General features: G+C 52.0%; 1 protein-coding gene across 1 annotated transcript; it reads right to left on the bottom strand.

Annotated features, from left to right (window-relative positions):
• Positions 1–115: 115 nt before the first annotated feature.
• TRPV2 (transient receptor potential cation channel subfamily V member 2) lies at positions 116–18,239 on the bottom strand. Its single transcript, XM_081028271.1, has 15 exons — positions 17,946–18,239; positions 15,928–16,167; positions 13,693–13,826; positions 11,821–12,114; positions 10,908–11,206; positions 9,372–9,545; positions 8,789–8,944; positions 8,097–8,192; positions 7,102–7,172; positions 6,444–6,609; positions 4,813–4,879; positions 4,369–4,706; positions 3,272–3,399; positions 2,237–2,316; positions 116–323 (listed from the first exon to the last, which is right to left on the bottom strand). The coding sequence occupies exons 2-15, from the start codon at positions 16,128–16,130 to the stop codon at positions 238–240; spliced, it is 2,292 nt and encodes a 763-aa protein (XP_080884397.1). The 5' UTR covers positions 16,131–16,167; positions 17,946–18,239; the 3' UTR covers positions 116–237.
• Positions 18,240–21,433: the final 3,194 nt, after the last annotated feature.

The following is a 21,433-nucleotide window of genomic DNA, read 5'->3' as shown; positions in this document are numbered from 1 at the left end:
CTGTGCCCAGAGCGGGAGCAGCCCAGCCCCAGACACAGGCTTGTGCCCACAGAGTCATGCAGATGTTGACAACCCAAGGGCATGGTAACTTTGTTCAAATAATGTTTTCAGGAGAGTGAGTCATGAGAAAATATTTATTTATATTTGCCACTAAAGTTCCCTGGAGCCAGAGCCATCAGACAGGGCTGGAAATACTCCCTGTTTCTGTCCTGCCTGCCTCCTGCTGCATCTGGGCCCTCAGTGGGACTCCAGGAGCTGGAGCGGCAGATGATCTTCCTCCAAGGCACTGTCCTCCCTGGGCTGGACAGGGTTCTTCATGGTGCCTGTAAATGAGATGAAAAGCACTGTGACTTGGCCCTTGGGGTATGTCCCCAGGAGGCAAGTGCTAGGGAAACAGGAGGAGGTCATAGCCATGAAACCACATCATGACCTGTGGACAGCAGGTCCCCAGCAATCCCTCTCTCTGCCTCCCTTCTTCCACAAGCATTTCCTGAACTCCTGCCTTGTGCTGGAGAGGGGACTCCTCCCAGGAGCTTAAGGTTTCTGGAGGTGACAGCCTTTTGAATTAGAAACCAGAACACCTGAGACTTGCTGAAGAGCTAGAGGGAAGTGCGAGTTAGGTGTTTAGAGAGTTCATAGGACAGAAGGGACCCAACCCATAAGAGAGATGGCAGATTTGGACATCCAGAGGAGCAGGAAGGGCACTTCCAGCACAGACAAGGGCCAGAGCATGCAAAGAACAAGAAGCATGGTAGACAGACTGGCTGTCACATGGAGGGAGGTGTGGGGAATAGTTGGACAACAGTTTTGGTCTTTGACTTCCACACTGACGAGTATGGCCTTCCAGGCAGTGGGAGGCATATTGTAACGAGGGCCGTGTGTAGTTTTTGTCTACGTAGAGGAATTGGAGTGGGATAAACCTGAAGCATAAAGACTTGTCTGGAGGTCAGGGTGCAGGATGAGCAGCCCTGCAGGATCAGGAGAAATGAGGGGCGAGGGCAGAGAAGCCAAGTGGCTGCCTGGGCAGTCTGACAGAGGATGTGGGGGCAGAAACCATCAAGGCCTCCCGCCTGGGTGAGGAGGGGGTGGGGTTACATACATGTTATCTGGTAGTGCAGCCCCAAGCCTATTCCTGTTGGGCATGTCCAGTTGGAGGCCGTAGCAGGCAGTGGGGTGTGGGATTGGGGTGTGGAATGCTTGAGGCAAGAGCAGGAGCAAAGTAACTTTCAGAGTTTTGGCAGTGCAGTGACGGGAGACAATTAGGGAAGACACACAGAGAGGGTGGGCAGGAAACACACAGGTTTGCAAGGGCCTTGGTCAGGGACCCAGGAGCCTAGGAAACCAGTGAGCTTTGGAGCAAGAGGCCAGAGGAGCCCCCTGTACAGCGGTCATGGGTGACACAGGAGGCTGTGGTAGGAGGGGTTGGGGCTACAGGCACAAGCAAGTGGAGTCTGTCGGACAATGAATGAGAAAGGAGAGGAGGAGAGCTAACGGAAGATAGGGTAGGAGCTATTGAAGGTTCCAGAAATGGTATGCTGTGGAGAGACCTAGTCCTCGGAACAGGCATCACTCTTGGTGAGAAGCAGCAGGGTGGGGATAGGAGGGGCCATTGCCATACTAGGCCATTTTAGAGTGGAGAAGACTCAGGCCATGAGAGGTGGGAAAGGCATAGGAAGTGGCTTTTCCTCAGAGATGTAGGAGCTGGAGGTGGGGAGGGGCTGGGGGCTCGTGTATCGGGGGAAAGCTCAGGTGCTCCAGTCAGCAAGGCTGACCAGGACAGAGCCAGTGGGGGCTCCGGGAGATGCCACCTAAGCTATGGGCTGAGTAGGGGGCCCTCCCTAACTTGGCTCTCCAGGCTCAGCCCATGACTGGCACTTGAATGGGAAAAGGGTGCAGGATTGGAACCTGCCAGGAGGAGGGGATGGAGATGAGGAGGCGGGAAGCAGGACAGGATGAAGGTTGGGCTGGTGAAAGTACTAACAGCCTCAGAGGTTTTCCCAGGTGACTGCCTGAAAACAGGCCAGCTAAGAGGTGGGGTGGAAAGGACAGGAAGGAAGCACCCCTTTAACAGGGTCAATCTTTTTAAATGAGTGGAGCTGGGGAGTAACCACAGAAGAGATCCTGCCCCAGACTCTCCGTGGCTGTGTGGCCAGGCAGGCAGACAGACAGACAGATAGACACACACACACACACACACACACACACACACACAGAGCCTCTCACCAAGGCTACTCACCAGGGATGCCTGGCCCTGAAGGCTCCTCACACACTGTAGGCAACGTCTTCTCCCAGGCAGCCCAGTTCACTTCCTCTACCCTGAGGATGACAGAGCAGCTCTGAGGCTACAGAATGCCAGCGGTGCAGCCACCTTTGCCCCAGGAGAAGGACCCCAGCTCCTGAGTGGGTGGATGGACTGAGCAGATGTTCCAGTGGACAAAGAGACTGCAGGGAGGGTGAGGTTTCTCTGCCCTCCTGCCCAGGACACTGGGCCACCCACGGTCCTCTCTAGCCCTGTGCTTGCAGCTATCAGCCTGCTGCCCTCTGGACCAGCTGCCCACATGGAAGAACAGGCATCCATTCCTTCCGACTGTTCACAGTGACCTGAGTGTCCTAAACATCCAGAGGAGATTTCAGATCAGGTGTGCCTTTGTGTTCCCAGGTTCTGGGCCCCTATGTGGCTACTCTCTACATGCCTAAGACCCTCCCTTCTCCTTGCTTAACTGTTGCCTCACAAAAATGTGTTTCTGGCTGTCTATCTGTCACCAGGTTTCCTCTTTCAGACGAGATCGGGCGCGTTCAGCGTGGTCTGGCCGCAGACTAGGTTTCCTCTTTCAGTGCGCACGCCTTCCCTGGGCGTGGAAGAGTTTGTTCCCTGTGGAAGGGTTGTAGCCCCCGTGGCCAGGTGGGGGAGTTGGGAGGGCAGAGCAGACCAGGCAGGGCAAGGCTGGTGTGCTGTAACCTGAGTGTCCCTCGGGCTTCTTGGCCTCCTAACTGTACCCCATTTCAGGCCGGAAAGATAGGTCAGGGACCAGAGGGAGGGACCTTCATTTCCAGCCGGTGGGACAGGCAAATGGCCAGATAGGTAGAGCACCGGCAGTTTCAGTCCCAGGCCTATGAGATCCAGCATCCCTGACCTCGCCTTGCGGGGGGAGGCAAGGCGGGCGGAGTCCCCGGCACTGCCAAGCCCTTCCTTTCCCAGCAGCCCTGGGGCATGGCAGTGGTCCCCTGGTTTTCAGAAGACAGGCTGGCAGCACCAGCTGCCCTCACTCACCTGAAGCACCAACGCTCATCGGGGCTTCCGTCCGGCTTGGTGCCAACTGTCAGCATCACACCTGCCCGCTGCTTCTTCCTCTTGCACCACCAGTAGCCATTCTCCATCTCCAGGACAGAGATGGCTTTCTGGGGACAAAGGACGCATCGGATAGGCCAGTCAAGAAGATGCAACACAGCACTTTCCAGTACAACCCAAAGTCCACTAAGTGCATGGATTGGAATCCGCTCCCGCTTTGGATGACCTGTGTGGTGTTAGGCCCTTACGCCCTCGGCGTCTCAGGTTCCTCACTTAAAGACTGAGGACACTGTATCTGGTAGTTCGGGAGAAGTCAGCACGTAAAGAGTGCTCAGCAGTTACTTGCTATTGCATCATTACAGGTTCCAGCATGTCACACCACCTGGTGAGGAGGTTCATTTGCTCTACCCCACACATGTGCCTGCCCACTGGCATACGAGCGAGGTAGGCCGTAGAACTTTGCAGGGGAGGACACGGAGTTCGCAGGGAATTGGTAACACACTCCAGCCTCCTGGGCAAGGCTCTGTCTGCACCAACGGCCCAGATCTCCCCCTCCCCCTTCCCGTGGCAAGAAGCAGCTCTTGCTTCCACTGTAGGTGGGTGTCATAGCAGCCTCCAGCTTCAGGGACCTCTGGTCCCCCAACTCCTCCAAGCCGGGCCAGCCCCAGGATTGCACAGCCTGCCTGCCTCACCCACCAAACTGCCTGTTTAACATACGATAAACACAGAATGGGAGCTCATGAAGGCAGACTGTTTTAATATCTCTGCTGTGTTTAGAACCTAGAACTATGTCTAACCCCATTGCAGGCACTCAAGAAATACTTCATCATAATGATGCTGATAATAACTAACACAGTGCACACCTACTGTGTGCCACGCACTGTCCTAAGGGCTTTAGAGCTAAGCTTATTCAATCCTCACAGCAGCCCTATGAAGGAAGGAGTGGCTGGTGGAGACCCTGACAAGGGCAAGCCCGCCTGGGGCCCTGGACCTGCTCCAGGGGCCCAGCTCAGCTGAGTCTTGCCCACTTTTCACAGGGCCCAGAACTTGGGGAGGGGGAGAGGAGCCTCCCGGGGCACCTGCAGCTTCCAGATGCTCCAGCTGTCAGTGGAGACGCTGTTGACAGTCTCGCTCATGAGGGCGATGAGCATGTTGAGCAGCAGGACGTAGGTGAGCAGCACGTAGGCCAGCAGCAGCAGCAGCACCACCCCGCGGAAGCGCAGCTGGTCCTGGAACGCCAGCTCGCCCATGCCGATGGTGAACTTGAAGAGCTCCAAGGACGCGTCCAGGATGCCATCGTACGGGGCCGAGCTGTCCTCCTCACCTTCCTGTCCTGCCTGGGGCCGCAGTGCCTCCGTGGCATTGGAGCTTGTGGGGACCCCGGGGCCCCGGGCCTCACGGCTCAGACTCACCAGGGCTGCAGGAGGGTGGAAGGGGGTCCTCAGCCCGGGGAGGCCAATGGGCAGACTTGAGGGCGTACAGGGTGGGCAAGGGTTGGGCAGGGGCCAGAGGGGGGCCTTTACCTACAGCGAAGCCGAAGAGGAAGACTAAGTAGACCAGAAGGAAGCGGAGCAGGTCCCGCAGGATGACCTAGAACGCACGCCAGGAGCGGGGTGGGTGGGCGGGCCACCAGACATGACCCCAGACCCTGAGAATGGGTTTCCGTGTACAAACCCCACACACACATAAACATCTGCATACACTGGGCCCTATGGAGCGACCCTGAGCAAAGGGTCTTTTAAAAATCTACATGAGATCACACGATTTTCTTGCTTAAAACCCTCCAGGGTCAGAAAAATTAAACACACAGTTACCATATGATCCAGCAATTCCACGTCTGGGTATATACCCAAAAGAATTTGAAGCAGCAACTCAAACAGATATATGTGTACCCATGTTCATAGCAGCATTATCTACAATAGTCAAAAGGTGGACGCTTCCCTTTTCAAGGGTCCATTGAGGGATGAATAGACAAACAAAATGTAGTGTATCCATACAAGGGAATATCATTCAGTCTCAAAAAGGAAGGAAATTCTGACACGTTACAATATGGATGTACCTGGAGGACATCATGCTAAGTGAAATAAGCCAGTGACAAAAGGACAAAAACTGTATGATTACATTTTTATGAGGTAGAGTAATCAGATTCATAGAGACAGAAAGTAGAGTGGTGATTGCCAGGGACTGGGGGACAGGGGAAGAAATGGGGAGTCAGCTTCGAATGGGTACAGAGTTCCAGTTTGGGAAGATGAAAAAGTTATGGAGATGAATGGTGGGGATGGTGGCACAACAATGTGACTGTACACTTAAAAGTGGTTAAATGGTAAGTTTTGTTATGTATATTTTACCACAATTTAAAAATGTTCTAAAAACCTCAGGGCCTCTTGACCTGCCTCCCTCTCCCTCACTCTCCCCAGCCTCCTCGCTCTGTCTCACGCATTCCAGCCTTGTTCTGTTCCTGGCCTTTTTCTTTGCTGTTCCCTTTGCCTCAAATGCTTCTTCCTTGAGTCTGTACTGAATCATTCTTTCAGGTGTCAGCTGTCACGACTTCACGAGGCCTTCCAGCCCACCCTGTCTGAAGCACTCTCTGCCCAATCATCCTCCATCACACTGTGCTATGTGTTCCCTTCATAGCTTTTGGCAGTCTGTAACATTTTCATTTGTTTTCTTAGTGTTTCTATTTCCCCTACTGGAATGTCAGCTTCAAAAGAGCAAGGACTTGTCTATTTTGTTAGTGAGCAACACTTAGAGCAGGGCCTGGCCCATAGTACATACATCCCAAACATCTGTTGAATAAATAAATAAATACATATCCACATGCCCAGCTGTCCCATGCACAGGCATGAGCTTGTGTGCATTGTCTCTGCCCCTTCGGTGTGCAATGATGCATGTAGCTCCTGTGTGGGCACTTGCAAACCCACGTGCAGGCGTTTGCTTATGCACGCAGAGTGAGAGCAGGCATGGGCACGCTCCTACTCGTGCTTGCACGCCGCGAGTGTCGGTGCGTGATGCACAGGCAGACACGCTTAGGTTCTCCTCTGCCCAGGTTCGCGGTGGGAGAAGGTGCCTGCCGGCCGAGGCCCAGAGGAGTCCCCCTGAACTGTGGGATCCAGCCATTCCCAGTCTGGCTGCAGCGGGGTCACCCCAGACTCACCTTCTGGATCATGATGCTGTAGATGCCGGTGTGCTGGAAGCCACGTGTATAGTAAAGCAGGTTCAGCCAGCCCAGCACCAGTGAGGACACAAGCAGGGGCAGGTACCACTCGATGGCCAGGAAACACAGCACCTGCGACAGCACCGTGAGCAGGGCCTGGACCAAACTGTGGGGCAGGGTGTGGGTCAGCTTGCAGGCCACTCGGCAAGGCCCCCGTCCCCCCCACTGGCCAGTGCTGACCACCACTGCCCCTCCCACGACAGTCTGATGGATAAGAAGTCCTCCATCTGTCTGGACACAGTCAGGTCCTAACGTCCATCCCAGGCAAGTTAGTTAATCCCTGGGGCCTCAGTTCACCGCCAGCCCTCCTGCCGTAATATGGGGGTAATATGTAGTGATCACGCCGAGCATTTGTGAGGATTCAATGAGACAAGACATGTAAGGAGTCCAGGCTCCACTGGTGCATAGGAAGAACTTGGTAATGATTTACAAGAATGGCAGTACGCGTATAGCGAGCCCCAGGCTGGACAGCTGGACTCCTGAGTCTGGCCTGTGCTCTGGTCCCAACCCCTTGGAGCTCCCTGGCCCTGGGACCTCCCCTCTAAAGCCCGCCTGGTGTCCTCTGCCTGAGATGAAGGAGGACTGAGGACTCACGTACAAGAGGATTTCAAAGTAGCTGTCCATGAACGAGATCCAGATGAACAGACGCCGTCTCCAGAAGTACCACAGCTGCGGGGGGAGGGAGGAGGACAAGGGAGTGAAACTGGCTCTCCAGGCCACGACAGCAGCCCTGCTGCCCCTCAGAGCCTCAGCCCAGGCTACCACTCTGCCCCTGCCTGCTGGCTTTGTGGGAGCCAAGACCACATCGGGGGCTCTGGCAGCAGCTTTGACTTTTTGGAGAGGCTCATGAATTTTGCTGATGGCTAAGATTTGGATCCTGTTTCCAAAGCATTTGGATCCCATCTGCAGCAACCCACAGACACCCAGGGAATGCCAGAGGTCTCCTGGCTCCTTGTGGATCCGAGTGAAGAACTCATGTCGTACGTCTGACGAGGGGGAGAGTTCCTTTCTCTCCCTCTCCCTGCCTCCCAGGAGCCACCCTGTATTCCAGCCAACCTGGATTTGGTGCCCAGGTTCTGCCCCCTCTGAGAGAGTCTCAATGCCATGGCCCAGCCTGTCTCTTGCAAGCTTGCAGCATTTTTTTTTCTTTTTTTTTTTTTGCTTGCAGCATTTTCAACTGAAGACGTCCTGCTGGGGGTGTTGGGCTGAGCCCCGCCAGCCCCCACTTTTCTGTGCTCCCCGAATGAGGAATGCCCCAGTCCAGGGACCTGGCGGGGGCTTCTAGCTCCATTCCCTAGGAGCAGAGCGGGCGCTGTCAAGGAATCATAGGAGCCATTTGCTACCCTGTGGGCAACCTCAGAAAGCATAGCAGAGAGAGTACAGAAGGTACTCTGTACTATTTGCCAGCCCCAGAAGGCAAAGCCTTCAACTGCGAGCACGCAGGTCAGGGTTCAACCAGCTATCGGATTTGGTATCCCTGTAAACGAAGGGACTGTGGTTAACTCACTCTGAGGGTCCTTGTAGTTCTAGGTTTGTTCCTGGGTGGGCTGGGAGCCAGGTGGAGTGGGGAGTGGGGATAGGAGGAGCCCTCACCTGGCTCATGAGGAGGTAGATGCCCCCGAGCAGGATCAGGATATGGCCCAGCAACAGCATGGAGTTTCCAGCTGTCACTTTCATGGGGAGGAAGGCCTGTGAAGAGATACTTGGGTAGGACCACCACCAGCCCACCTTCTGAGAGCCACAGCTGAGAGCCTGAGCTGTAGAGAGGCCACTAGAAGCAGCAGAGGGAACATGGGCTCCGGGGCAGGACCCCTGGATTCTAGTCTATTGAGAGGCACAGTGCATAGTGGTTGGGAGCATGGGGTTGGGAGCTAGACTGTCTGGATTCAGATCCCATCTCCAGCACTTGCAGTCTGTGTGACCCTGGGTAAGTTACTTAACCTCTCTGTGCCTCCTTTCTCTAACTGTAAACTGGGGATGATAATAGTTCATCATCTCCGAGGGTTGTTGTGAACATGAATTAAATAAGTTAACACCTGTCAACCACTGCGAATACTCTCTCACATGTGGTATACACTAAGTATTAACTTACTGTTGTTCTTCCTGGGCCGCTGGCACCCACACTATCACCAGCTGGGTAAGACCTTGAGCACATCACTCAAGCAGTCAGACCCTCCGCGCCAGCATTGGCAAGGTGGGAGTGGTAATCCCTGCCCCAGCTTCTCCCAGGGCTGCATCCAGGAGGCCTCCCTAGGATGTGTCCCGCCTCCCCCGCCCGGCCTTGCCTTCTCCAGGGCAGGCTGGTGGTAGGCAACAGCGGTGAAGACGAACATGTAGATCAAGTAACACAGGAAGTTGAAGAAGAATCTGGGGATGAGCAGGTCCCATTTCGCCTGCAGCAGTTTGTTCAGCGGCTCCAAAACCACCATTCGGTGTCGGTGCTGGGGTGGGAATGTGAGAGCCAGGGTCCATTCAGCAGGTATACATAGGGGCCCACTCATGCTGGCCTCAATACAAGGGCCGAAGGAATGGAGGGGAGAGGGGGGAGTCCCGAGTAACCCTCCCCACCTGCCCCCACCACACCCTCATGGCTAGGGAGTGACCCAGGGCCTCTCCTTCCGGTCCAGAGCAGGTGCTGGTCAACGAGAGGCCCGCAGTGGTAGCCCCCAGGACCCTGGTATGGTCTCCACTTGGGTGAGACTGGAGTGTGGAATGAGTGTGGACCCAACAGTTGGGACCAGGTCGTGCAGCCACACTCCCACTGGCACAGGAACAGGGCAGGTGTAGTCCCGCAGACAGCCCGAGTTGTGGATCTTGCAGGGAGCTCTGCCAGGCCCCCTCCACTCACCCCTGCCCCTGCAGGCTCACCGGGCTTCTGCAATGAAAGGCGATGACCTCCAGCACTGAGTTCTCCTCCCAGCTGTCCACAGAGGCCAGGTCATACAGCGACACCCGCACAGGCCCGTAGCACCACTCGGTGAACTTGCGGGAAAGGGGCTGGTACGGTCCTGAGAACTCCCGTTGCAGGATGTGTCTGAAAATCTGCAGGGCAGGCCACGTGAGCTTGGCTGCTTGGCTACCTCCCAGCACTGAGTGGGAGTCTGGGAAGCACTCAGTACCCAGCAGAGCTGCCCACTGCCTGCAGAGCTGCAGCAGACACGTGCACACACACTGTACCGATGGGTCCTTGCGTGCATAAACTCTCACACACATCCACACATGCTCAGCCACAGTGTGGACATTCCTACCCGCCCACGTATGCCCAGGGCTGCCAGCCAGCTTGGCTCTCCCTGCCCCACTCCTGCCCCTTGGCCTCTTGCATGGACTCCTCACACGGCAGAGGGATCTCCAGCCCAGGGCTCCTTAAGGACCCTTGAGATCAGAGGCTACCAGCTGCCCATGTGTGTGCCCTTCGGTGGTCAGAGTCCAGAGCTTTTAACAGACCAGAAAGGGTCACTAACCCAAACAGGTGAAGAAGTAATTTAGTTTCACAAATGAGGAATGGGGGGGAAGGGAGGACCAGGTTGGGGAGCGGCTTCCACAGGCCACACAGACAACAAAGGGAGGTTCCCACGCCCCAGGAACCTTGGAGGGCAGGAATAAAATAGCAAAACTTCTACTTATGTTTATTGTTATCTTAGCCTTCAAAAATACCTGAATTTTAAGCATGGGGCCGTTTGCAAACTGCGCGGTTGTATACCAAGGAAGCCAGTTTTGGCAGTAAGGTTCAGACAACTGGTGAGCCATTTGGAAAATGGTAGAGCTGGATCATGTTTACTCTTTAGACCAAAATGACTTCCAGATAAATCAAAATTTTAGGCATTAAAAATGAAACTGCAAAAGCCTGGAAGAAAATATGGATATGGAATACACATACACATAAGGTTATAGATATATCACCTTGCAGAAGGATTAAGCAATAGCAAAACCAAGGAACCCTAAAGAAAAAGATAATTACATTCACATACATAAAATGTAACAGTTCTGTGTGGCCAAAAAATACCATAAAAATTAATGTTGAACTGGGAGAAAATTTTGGACTGTTATAGTAAACAAAGTGCTAATATGTTCATTACAAAGAATACTTACCGATCAAGATGAAGAAAACTTAATAGTCAATTTAATAGCAGAATAGGCAAGTATATGAAAAGACTGTCTCCTAATCAAGAAACCCAAATGATTTTTAAAAAAAAATCCCTGTGTGTTAAACGTAATATGTAAGTTCAGATATAGTTTATCAATAAATACATACATGCGTGCTGAAAATGTTCTTACTAATAGGAGCGTTCATTCGAAAAGTGGGGAGACCAGATCTAGGCCTCCACTCCAGGCTCTTTTTGTAGAAATCTCAGGGTGAGTCCTACTGCTTCCTGGAAAGGGGGGGAGGGGAGGCCAGCCACTCACCTCGATTTTGCCCTCCTTGGCGGCCAGCTTCAGGGGCGTGAGGCCCTGCAGGTTGGAGATGTCCTCAAGTTGTACGGTGGGGCAGAGGTGGGCTCCAGCTTGGAGGAGGAGGTCGTACATGTGGGTCACCAGTTTACTGTTCTCAGCCGAGTTGTCTGCGATCATCACCAAGGCATGCAGGACCGTGTTGCCCAGTGAGTCAGCGGCCTGCAGGCTGGCAGGCTGGTTTTGGTTCTTCAGGAGGTAGTTCACTACATCCCATTGATTGGTGCACGCAGCCAGAGAGAGGGGCAGCTCACCTGGGAGCCAAGGAGGCAGCTTGGGACTCAGGCCTCCCAGCTTCCACCTGCCTCCTCCTCACACTCCTTAGACAGAAGGCTAGGCCTCCTCGAAATGGGTCAAACACCCCTGGGAAAGGATGGAGCATAGTCTTGGGGTCCCAGGCCCCACGTAAGGCAGCAGTGCCTTCTCCTATGAGTGATGGTAAATGCAGCCCTGTGGGTGCTGACACAAGGGAGAGAGGACCAAAGCTCTTTGCCATCTAAAGGAGCAGAACAGGGGACAGCCACCAACGTCCCCATCTCCCCTGCCTGTCTCTCTTTTCTTCAACAGAGCCCAGGCCCACTGCTGCCTAACACAGACGCCCTCTAGCCAGGCCCTGTCTGGCTGAGTCTTGTCACATGCCGGATCTAGCAACCATTCCCCAGCCCTGGTCCAGGCTTGGGTGTGTGGCGAGCTTCTTTGGCCAGACAAGGGCAAACATCTCTTAAGACAAACTGCTTTTGCAAGCAGACTAATGATTAGAAGCAGGGGTCTCGGCGTCAGACAGACCTGGTTTGAAGGGCCAGCTCTACTACCCATTAACCGTGTGACCCCACTCTGTGCTTCAATGTAACCAAGAAAGACTGCTCACCAAAATAGAAACAAGTCCCTTGGCTTTTCTCCTGGAAAAAGCGGCCGCAGGCCCGGGCGTGCACGTCAGCACCGTTCTCCACCAGGAGCTTCACACACTGCAGGCTCCTCTTCTCGATGGCGATGTGCAGGGCGCTGTGGCCTTGATAGTACTCATCTGTGCACTGGGCGTTCACCAGAGGCCTGGGGTTGCCAGAGTCCCGGTCGATCTGCAGCAGCGGCAGGATGCAGGCATTGGCCCCATCCCGAAGGTTCAGCACGGCCTTCATCAGACACGTCTTCCCTGTGGAGCCCTCTGTGGGAGAAGGGGGGAGGGGCACCAGGGTGTTTAGGCTGGGGCGGCTGGGCTGCCTGCCAGCCTGCACAGTGAGCCCAGGCTCCAAAGTGCTCCTGGGGAGGATAAAAAACGATTGCCACACATGACTGATGGAAGCATAGCCATGATGCAGGGTATTGAGTCTCCACTGACTACCATTTCTGCCCGAGAAATTGTTTCTAAGACATAATTTGTCCTACGTGCACCGATGTCTGTACAAGAACACTCGGGGCGGTGTTTGTTCAGTGGCTCCACCACTTAATGGCTCTGTCTCCTCAGGCAAGTCACTTGGCCTCTCTTAACCTGTTTTTCTCACTGTAAAATGGGGATATTCTGGGGTTATTGTCAGGATCAAATGGAATTACATACAAAATGCTTAGCACACAGAGGGTCCGGCACACGGTGTTACAGAGGCCAAAAACTACAAACAATCTAAATGGCCAGTAGTAAGGAATTAGTTAATGAAATGATGGTAAATCTAAACAATGGAAAACTCTGCAGTTGTAAAGTGACTGAGTTAGAGGCATACATATGGAAACGGACAACACTACAAGATGTAGTACGTTGGAGAAAAAAAAGCACATTACAAAAATTAATGTACATGGCACAACTCCATTTAGGAAATACAGAGGGTGCCAAAAAGATATATACACATTTTAAGAAAAGAAAAAACTGTATTAAAATTAAAATACTCAATATATACCAATAACAAAAGATAAATAAAAGTCACGTTTGACTTCTGCAATTACAAGAGGTACTCAAAGTGGTTACCATCAGCGTAATTTTAATACAGTTTTTTTCCTTTCTTAAAATGTTATACATTTTTTTGGCACCCTCTTTATAGACCTAACATATTTAAATAGTTTGAAAAGATGTATCCCAAATTATTAACAGAGGTCCGGGATGACAGACTTTTTACCCTCAGCGTTATGCATTTCATTATTATGAATCTTCTACGATGCACAAGTTATTTTTCCAATCAGCCCAAACAATAAAGATATTTAGATTTGGGGCAAAGAGTGCTCTGAGATGGGTAAAGTATGTGATACGTGTATTATATCTCAACAATGCTGTTATTTAAAGAGGAAGGAAGGAAGGAAGGAAGGAAGGAAGGAAGGAAGGAAGGAAGGAAGGAAGGAAGGAAGGAAGGAAGGAAGGAGGAAGAAGGAAGAAAGAAAGGAAGAAGGAGGAAGGAAAGAAGGAAGAAGGGAGAAAGGAAGGAAAGAAGGAGGAGAGGGAATGCACTGAGGATCCCCACAAGGATCCATCCAGCCACTGAAATGGGCTGGAGATGGCAGAGGTAGGCCAGGAGCTGGTGGGGTGGGTGAGTGGTAGGCACAGCCAGGACTATAAGCCACGTCCTTGGCTCTGTCAGCAAGGTCCCCCAGCAGCAAGGTCCGGCAGGAGGGCTGCTAAGGACACTCGCCCTTAAAAAAAAAAAGAAAGAAAAAGAACACCAGCCCCTTGGCTCCTGACCATGGTCAAGGGCCATCCAGCCAACTCAGTCTCAGCACAGCTGGCAAGACATGGCGGTTCTGGCCCATAGGGCAAGCCTACCTGTGTATACCTTGTCGGTAAGATACTTGCTGGTCCGGCGAAGGTACTCTGGTAGCCCAGCCAGTTCCTCAGGGACACCCCTGGCAACCACGCTGAAGAGCCGATCACGGTCAAAGCGGTTTGGGTCTGGCTGGCTGCAGGAATGTAGTTTGTGAATGGTGCTGTAGAAGAGCCACAGGCCCCCCCAGAAAGCTTCCCATCTCAGGGCGCCCTGTGAGCACTGTGCACCCCACAGGTCCAGGAGCCCCATGGGAGACTTTCTGAGGACCTCTGACCTCCCAGGGCAAAGCAAGGAGACCCCAGGTGCTCAGAGCCCCAGGAGGGAAGGGGGGACTGCCCAAGGCTCTGGTCCACAGCATCCCTGTGGCTCCAGGCATCACAGATGTTTCTCAGCATCGGGTGCCTTGATGATCTCGTGATAGGCTCATAATCCCACAGTGTCAATTTCAGCATAGGAACTTGTCATGGCTCCTGAGCTGGGATCCAGATCGGAATGGGGCTATAGGAGGTGCCCACAGACTGTTGGGGGCTGTATGCACTGCTGGTTTCGACAAAGGAATCGAGAAAAGTCCCTCATCCCCTCAGAAACCACTGTGGGCTAATAATGGAGTATCTGCACCTTTTAATGCACATTTCAGCCCCGGGGGCAGGAATCTCTACTTTCTCCATTAGACAAACATGGAGATAAAGTAACTTCGCAAAGTCACAAGGTGGCAGAACTAGGTTCCCATGGGGGCTGTCTAACTAATTCCAGACCCTGACTCTTAACCCCAGAGAAACTGTAGGCTGGGCAGACAGAAGTTTCTCAGAGACACATGGGCCCAGCACTGAAACCTGTCAGATGCTCACTGGAGTTTTACTGAGAAGCCACACTTCTGGGAAAGGTCCCAGAGGCGTCCTTTTAGCTCTTCAGAATCTAGCAGTGTCTGGTGACAGGGAAGGGGAAGGAGTACCCCCTCCTGGGCATGTCACTATTTACAGAAACAAGCTCATGGGGGGGGGGGGGTCCTGGCACCATGACCAGCATATATGAAGGGACAAACAAAGGCATGTGTGTGCTATTTGGCACTTTAGGGACCCTCAAGTCCTAGTTTCATGACTCCCCTGGAATGGGCCAACCAAGTGAGGTTGTCAGCTCTGATGAGTGAGGGTATTGTTGTGATCAGTCGTATCCTAAAGTATCCCAAGCCGTATTCAAGTGACTGATAGGGCCCGGCCCTGTCTCCTCCACACCAGGAAGCTGCATGTCTGCCTGGCCTGGTTAGATGCACCATCATCTGCCCAGCAGACCACGTGGCCACAACATGACCAAGAGGGCTCTGTGTCTGACTAGGGAGCCCTGTGGGTAGTCCACCCAGGGGAAGTGACTATTTGGACAAAGTTATTTCCTGTTGCAGAGTGATATCATATTCTTGGGGTAGGGAAGCCCCACAAGGGCACAGATTGAGACACCAAAGGGCATCAAGGGGCCCATTCTGCTTGTCAGGGAGGCTCCCCAGCTCCTGAAAGCCTCGCACGCATCCTCTCCTGACCTGGTCTGAATCTGACAGTGCTCCTCCAGCACAAACAATATTGGGGGCTCTGGGCTGGGAAGCCAAAGCTGGTGGCTGCGTCCCAGGCATGAGGAGGAAGGAAGGGGCTTCTCTGACAGAGTCCTGCCTAAACCATGAGAATTCTCCTGGTCAGACTTGTATGTCAGACCTCACACTGAGGGGGATGCCAGGTGTATCCCCACACCCTTCCCACAGGGCTAGAAGTGGGCTCACACAATCTAAACTGGTAGAGACCACAGGATAATCCAAGTGCAGATGACTCTCAGGAGAAGCCCGCCATCCACAATCCCCAGAGTCTGCATCCCCTGGGCGACAGGTTCAGCTTTGGAGCAGAACCCAGGAGCTCCTGGAACACAGATGTCCTTGACTCTCTCATAAGGCTGGAGTGTAGATCCTGCTGCCATCTGTCACAGGGACATGACAGGGTGGGGGCCGAGGCACACACAAGGGGAATGCAAAGGTCAGTTGAATACTTGGAGCTGGTAGAGTATGTCCCTATGAAGAACACCTCAGAAAGCAAAAGGCCAAGAATAGGGAAGGTTCCAGAAGGAGCAACCCCAGAAAGCAGAGCAGAGTTCAGCCTTCCAGACCCAGGAGCCATCAGAGCCTGATGGAAGACCCCACAGGGGTGCTCTGATGTAAGTGAGGGGCCCCAGGGCTGCCCCTCCATTTGCTGCCTCACCTGACACCTGCTCCCTTTCCACGGTAGTTGAGATTCACTTCGATCTGAGGGGAGAAGTTCCGATCCTCTTCCTGGAATTGTGACTCCATGGGGGGTGGCCCATCTCCACGGCCCAGCTTTCCTTTGTCCATATCAGCACCATCTTCTCCACCTCCGTCGCGTGTCTCCAGCCTGAAAGCCGGAGGGCTGGAGGGTGAGGTCATCCTGAGCTGTGGAAGCTGCTCTGTCCAGCTGGAACCTCTATGGAGACAGAGATGTCAAAGTCCCCTCTTTTCTCCCTGCCCCAGGTGGGGAGGGGTAGGAGATCTGGCTGGGGCTGCAGAAAGAGAAGTTTAGAACCTAAGTACATTTAGAACCACCCACTATGTGGAGCTCAGCCCAACAGGAAGTGGAGAGGAGGGAGGAAGGCAGAAGGAAGAGAGGGAAGGAGTCTCCTGGCATGAGGATGGCTCTGTGTCCTGGAACAGGGTAGGAACAGGGACCCAAGAGGTTGGCCTCTTTGACGTTGTCCATAGGAAAGACCATGATTGTTCCCGACTTTCTCTCTGGGACTTCCTGATATGAGAGGCCACAGCTCCTGATCCAGGGGTAACAAATGTTTGCATCAACAGCACAACCCTTTCTCTACACGACATCTTGCCCAGTAGTCAATATTCACAACAGATAAAGTGCAGTTGTGGGGTGGGAGTGGGTCACTCAACCTTTCATCACAGAGAGGGCGCTCTGGGGGAAACCGTTGGAAAACCACTAGTCTATCAAACCCCTCATTTTGCTGCCAGGACAACTAAGGCACACAAAGGGGAAGTGACTTTCCCAAGGTTACTACGGTGTTTCCCCAAAAATAAGACCTAGTCAGACCATCAGCTCTAATGCACCTTTTGGAGCAAAAATTACTGTAAGGCCTGGTCTTATTTTACCATAATATAAGACCAGGTCTATAATATAATATAATATAGTATAATATAATATAATATAATATAATATAATATAATATAATATAATATAATATAAATCAGGTCTTATACTAACTTTTGCTCTAAAAGACGCATTAGAGCTGACTGTCCGGCTGGGTCTGATTGTCGGGGAAACACGGTAGCTGTGGCAGTCTGGTCTAAAACCACCTCACCCTATCGTGACTTCCTCTTCAGTTCTTAAAATCTTTTGGGGCCCATCTGTATCTGCAGTCTGACTCATCTCTGACGGCATCAAATGTCACCCTCTGTGCCTTAGGGTCTCTAGTAGCTTCAGAGTGGGGAGGGAGACCCTTTGCTGGCTGCCCAAGCCCCCTCTGAGAGGCAGCCCCACCTCAGGCCCTTGGCGGGGCTCTATTGACAGCACTATCTCACCCTCCCAAGAGAACTGAAACCACAGCCCCCATTGCCTGGCAAGGTGTAAGCCACAGTGGGGGTGGGGATGACAGGAAGTCCCTGTGCCCCGCAGTGGGTAGAAGCAGAAAGAAAAAGTCAGAGATGGGTGGGGAGACAGCAGGGAACAGAAAGAGCACGGGGTTGGGAAGTGGAGAGGGTGGGATGGTGGCAGGGCCAGGGCTCTCTCTGTCCAGCTTCGGGCTCCCCCAGCCCTGAGGAAACTGGGTGGGGTACTTTCTCACACAAGCAGGGGAGGTGGGGACCTGGCTGACTGCCTCAACAGGCAGTTTTGACCCACCATCTTTCTACCCATCCTGGGGCTTTCTTCCTGGGACAGACACCGGTTAGCTGGCTTATGTCCCAACCCCACCCCACCCCATTCTGCCTCCCTGGCTGCTCCGCAGACCACCACAGACCTCAGCAGCAACAGCTGTCTGTCCAGCCCCTGCCTCCCTGCTGGAGCCCCCACCCACCCTGGCCAGGAAGGAAGAGGTCTAGCAGTGCAGATAGAGGGAACGGGAACCCCACTTAGACCCTGGATCAGGGCTGCAGAAGCAAGGAGCCCACTTGGGGATCCCACCCCGATCATTCACTGTCAGGCTTGGGGGCCCCCGCCCTTCAGACGCCCCCGGAATTATCTTTCCGACTCACCCCGCACCGCTGAGCTAGGGTGTGGCGGCCGCTGGCTGCCGGCTCTGGGATCCCGCAGCCTCAGAGGCGGCGGGGTCTGCGGGAGGAAGTGAAGCCGGGAGGGGCGGCGAGCCCTGACAGCTCAGGAGCTGCAGCACCTCCCCAGCCTACTGGGAGCTCGGGCTGATGGGCTGTTGCCTCTCGGTGTTCCACGCCCTCAGCCCACCAGGCCAGCCTGCTTGGTGGGGAGTGGGGATTAACTCCCCAGTCAGGACAGGGTGGCCTTCACGGACTGACCATCTGGTCACTGGCCACACCCTGCTCTGGGAGACGCGCCCCATCTCCTCCCCACCCTTACTGTCTAGCCACTGAGGCCAAAGATGGGGGTGGGGTAATTAGAGGCAACCCTTGGGTGCTGGGGCATTACCTCCACTGGGAGCTGGCATTGTGGGGGAGTCTTGCCCCACTACACCGATCTGCCTCTCCCTTTCCTCACTGCAGCCTCTTAACAGACAGGTGGCTCAGACTGAGAACTGGCAGGGAGAGATGATGTGGATGGCCCTCAGGGAGAGGAGAGGAGAGGAGAGGCTCAGTCTAGCACATGCCCCTGGGAATGTACCCCATCCACCCACCCAACAGTTTGAGGGGACTTTCCCATCTCCTGGGGACTCCCCACGGTCACTAACCATGGGCACTGAGGATTGGACTTCCCCAAGTTAAAGGTGCTTCCAGCATGGGTGGTGGAGGGCAGGGGGTACAAGGGCCAGGCATGTACTGCCCTAGTCTGAACTCAACCCTGGGGTTTGGAGACACAGTCACCATCCAGGTAGCCCTAGATACTTCCCTATTTTTCACACCCCAAAATCCAAACCATCAGCAAGCCCCCTCTACACACACACACACGCATACTCCAAATTTACCAAATTTATCTCTGTCTTTGCCTGGTCCAAGACACTATCATCTCTCCCCTGGGAGACTGCAGCCACCTCCAGACTGGTCCCTTTGCTTCACTCCTGTCCCATCCTCACCCTCATAATCCATTCTCCTTACAGCAACTGGAGTGATCTTCCAAAAATGAAAACCAGATCACCTCATTCACTGGCTTAAGTCCCCCACTCCCAACCAATGGTTTCCCCCAGTGCTAAGAATAAAATGCAAACTCCACACCCCTGTACAATCTGGATGTCCCTTCTCCATCACTCCACCTTCATCTCTCATTGTAACCCTGTCTTGCATGTTACACTATAGACCTGTGTTGTCAATATGATAGTCACTAGCCACAGTGGTTATTTAAATTTAAATCAATTATAATGAAATGAAATTAAACATTCAATTCTGCAGTCACATTAGCCATTTTTCAAATGTTTAATAGTCACAGTTGGTTGGTTAGTGGCTACCATATTGCACAGAACAGGTACAGAAAATTTTCATTATCACAGAGAATTCTATGAGACAGGACTGTTCTAGATATTCTGAACACATTTCAGTCTCTCTTCTGTTGCCTCTGAGCCTCTGCACAAGCTGTTCCATCTGCCAGGAACCCTCCCCCCCACCACACACACAAACACTATCCTTATTCCCACCAATTCCTATTCATCTGTTACCTCTCCATTTAAACAAAACTTTCTCTGGGCAGCCTGTTGTAGAACTTAGACTGGGTTAGGGTTCCCACTATGTGTTCCCATGACACCTTGCACTTCTCTGATCATAACTCATTACCCACTATTGTTAACATTTATTCGTTGTTTGGTTTCACCTTTAATAATAACAAATGCCTACCGAGCACTCACTATGTGCCAGGCACTTTCTCATACACTGCTGGTAGATTATAAAATGAAGCAGCCACTTGGAAAAGAGTCTGGCTATTCCTCAAAAGATTAAACAGAGAGTTATCATATGACCCAGCAATTCCAGTCAGGCATGTACTCAAAAGAAATGGAGACACATGTCGACACAGCACTCATACACAAATGTTTACAGCAGCATTATTCATAATAGCCACGTGGAAACAACCCAAATGACCATCACCTGATGAACGGAAACAAAATGTGGTCTCTCCATACAGTGGAATATTATCCAGTCATAAAAGAGCAATGAAGTACTGATACATGCTACAACATGAATGACCTTAAAAAATTAGGCTAAGTGAAAGAAGCTAGTCACAAAAGATCTCATATTGCATGATCCTGTTTATATAATATGTCCAAAATAAAGAAGTCTATGGAGACAGAAAGTAGATTAGAGGCTGCGTAGGGCAAGGGGATTTGGGAGGAAATGGGGTGCTAACAGGCACAGGGCTTCTTTTGGGGGTGATGAAAATGTTCTAAATTTGATTGTGATGGTGGTTGCACAATTCTTTGCATACTAAAGACTTCACTGGCCATGCACCTCAGCCAGCCGAGCCTCCCTGCCACGCCTCTGGCCAAGATTTCAACGGATCTCACCCAAATGCCATCTCAAATGGAACATGCCGTAGAATACATGGTTTTCATGTTTCACTAATTAGCTGGGGATAAAGGCTACTTAACAAAGGAAGACCTGAAAGTATTCATGGAAAAGGCGTTCCGTGGATATTTTGAAAATCAAAAAGACCCTTTGGCTGCAGACAGAATAATGAAGGACCTGGACCAGAGAGAGCTAAGATGGCAAAGCAGGCTTCCAGAGCTACTTTTCACTAATTGCTGGGCTCACCATTGCGGACAATGACTATTTTATATAGTCACATATAGCAGAAGGAAAAGACGAAGGCAGCATTGAGAAATTATTCCTGCCCTGGTGAGAGTTCTCCCAAAGGGTTGCTTAAAGAATCTCTGCCCCACAGCTTCACCCCATATAGGATCTCATGAGGAGATTGGGACCCTTAGAAAATGTACAAATAAAATCCTACCCCATTTTACAAGAGAAAGAAAAGTCAATTAAAGCCAGATAAGCATTTGACTTTTATATCCAAGGCTTGCATTCACTTGCCCTCAATAAATAAATTCCTATTTTAGTTCCTAAAAAAAAGAAATACAAAAGACCATTGAATTGTACACTTTAAATTGATGAATTTTATGAGAATTATATGTTTTTTTTAAAGGCCTCTGTGCAGAGAAGAATTCCTGTGTATTTAGGGAAAAATTAATCAAGCAAAGAAGCAAAGCTTCCTTAATCCCAATGTCATTGGAACCGTATTTCAAGAAGCTTCACCCAGCTTATTCTCTACACAAGGAAAATCTACCCAAGCAGCCTTTATGCAATATCTTTCCTATGCATTGCATTTCACACTTAGTCACTTTTTGTAAAGCAATGTATCTTTTACTTGAATTTATTTTCAGAATCAATTTTAATAAAAACAAGAGAGAGGTCACAAAAAATGTGTCAGAAATACGCTTTGGAGAGGGGAACTAAGGGTCACGGATGGAAAGGCAATTTACTTTTCAGTATCATTTGTACTATTTGAATTTTTTACCATTGGCTTTGAAAAAGCAAATACAGACATCCCTGCTTTTTTTTGTTGTTTTTTAGTT

This window comes from Rhinolophus hipposideros (genome assembly GCF_964194185.1).
Source record: "Rhinolophus hipposideros genome assembly, chromosome: 20".
Lineage (NCBI taxonomy): Eukaryota > Metazoa > Chordata > Mammalia > Chiroptera > Rhinolophidae > Rhinolophus > Rhinolophus hipposideros.
The sequence above is the reverse complement of the archived record's forward strand: the minus strand, read 5'-3'. Positions and strand labels throughout refer to the sequence as shown.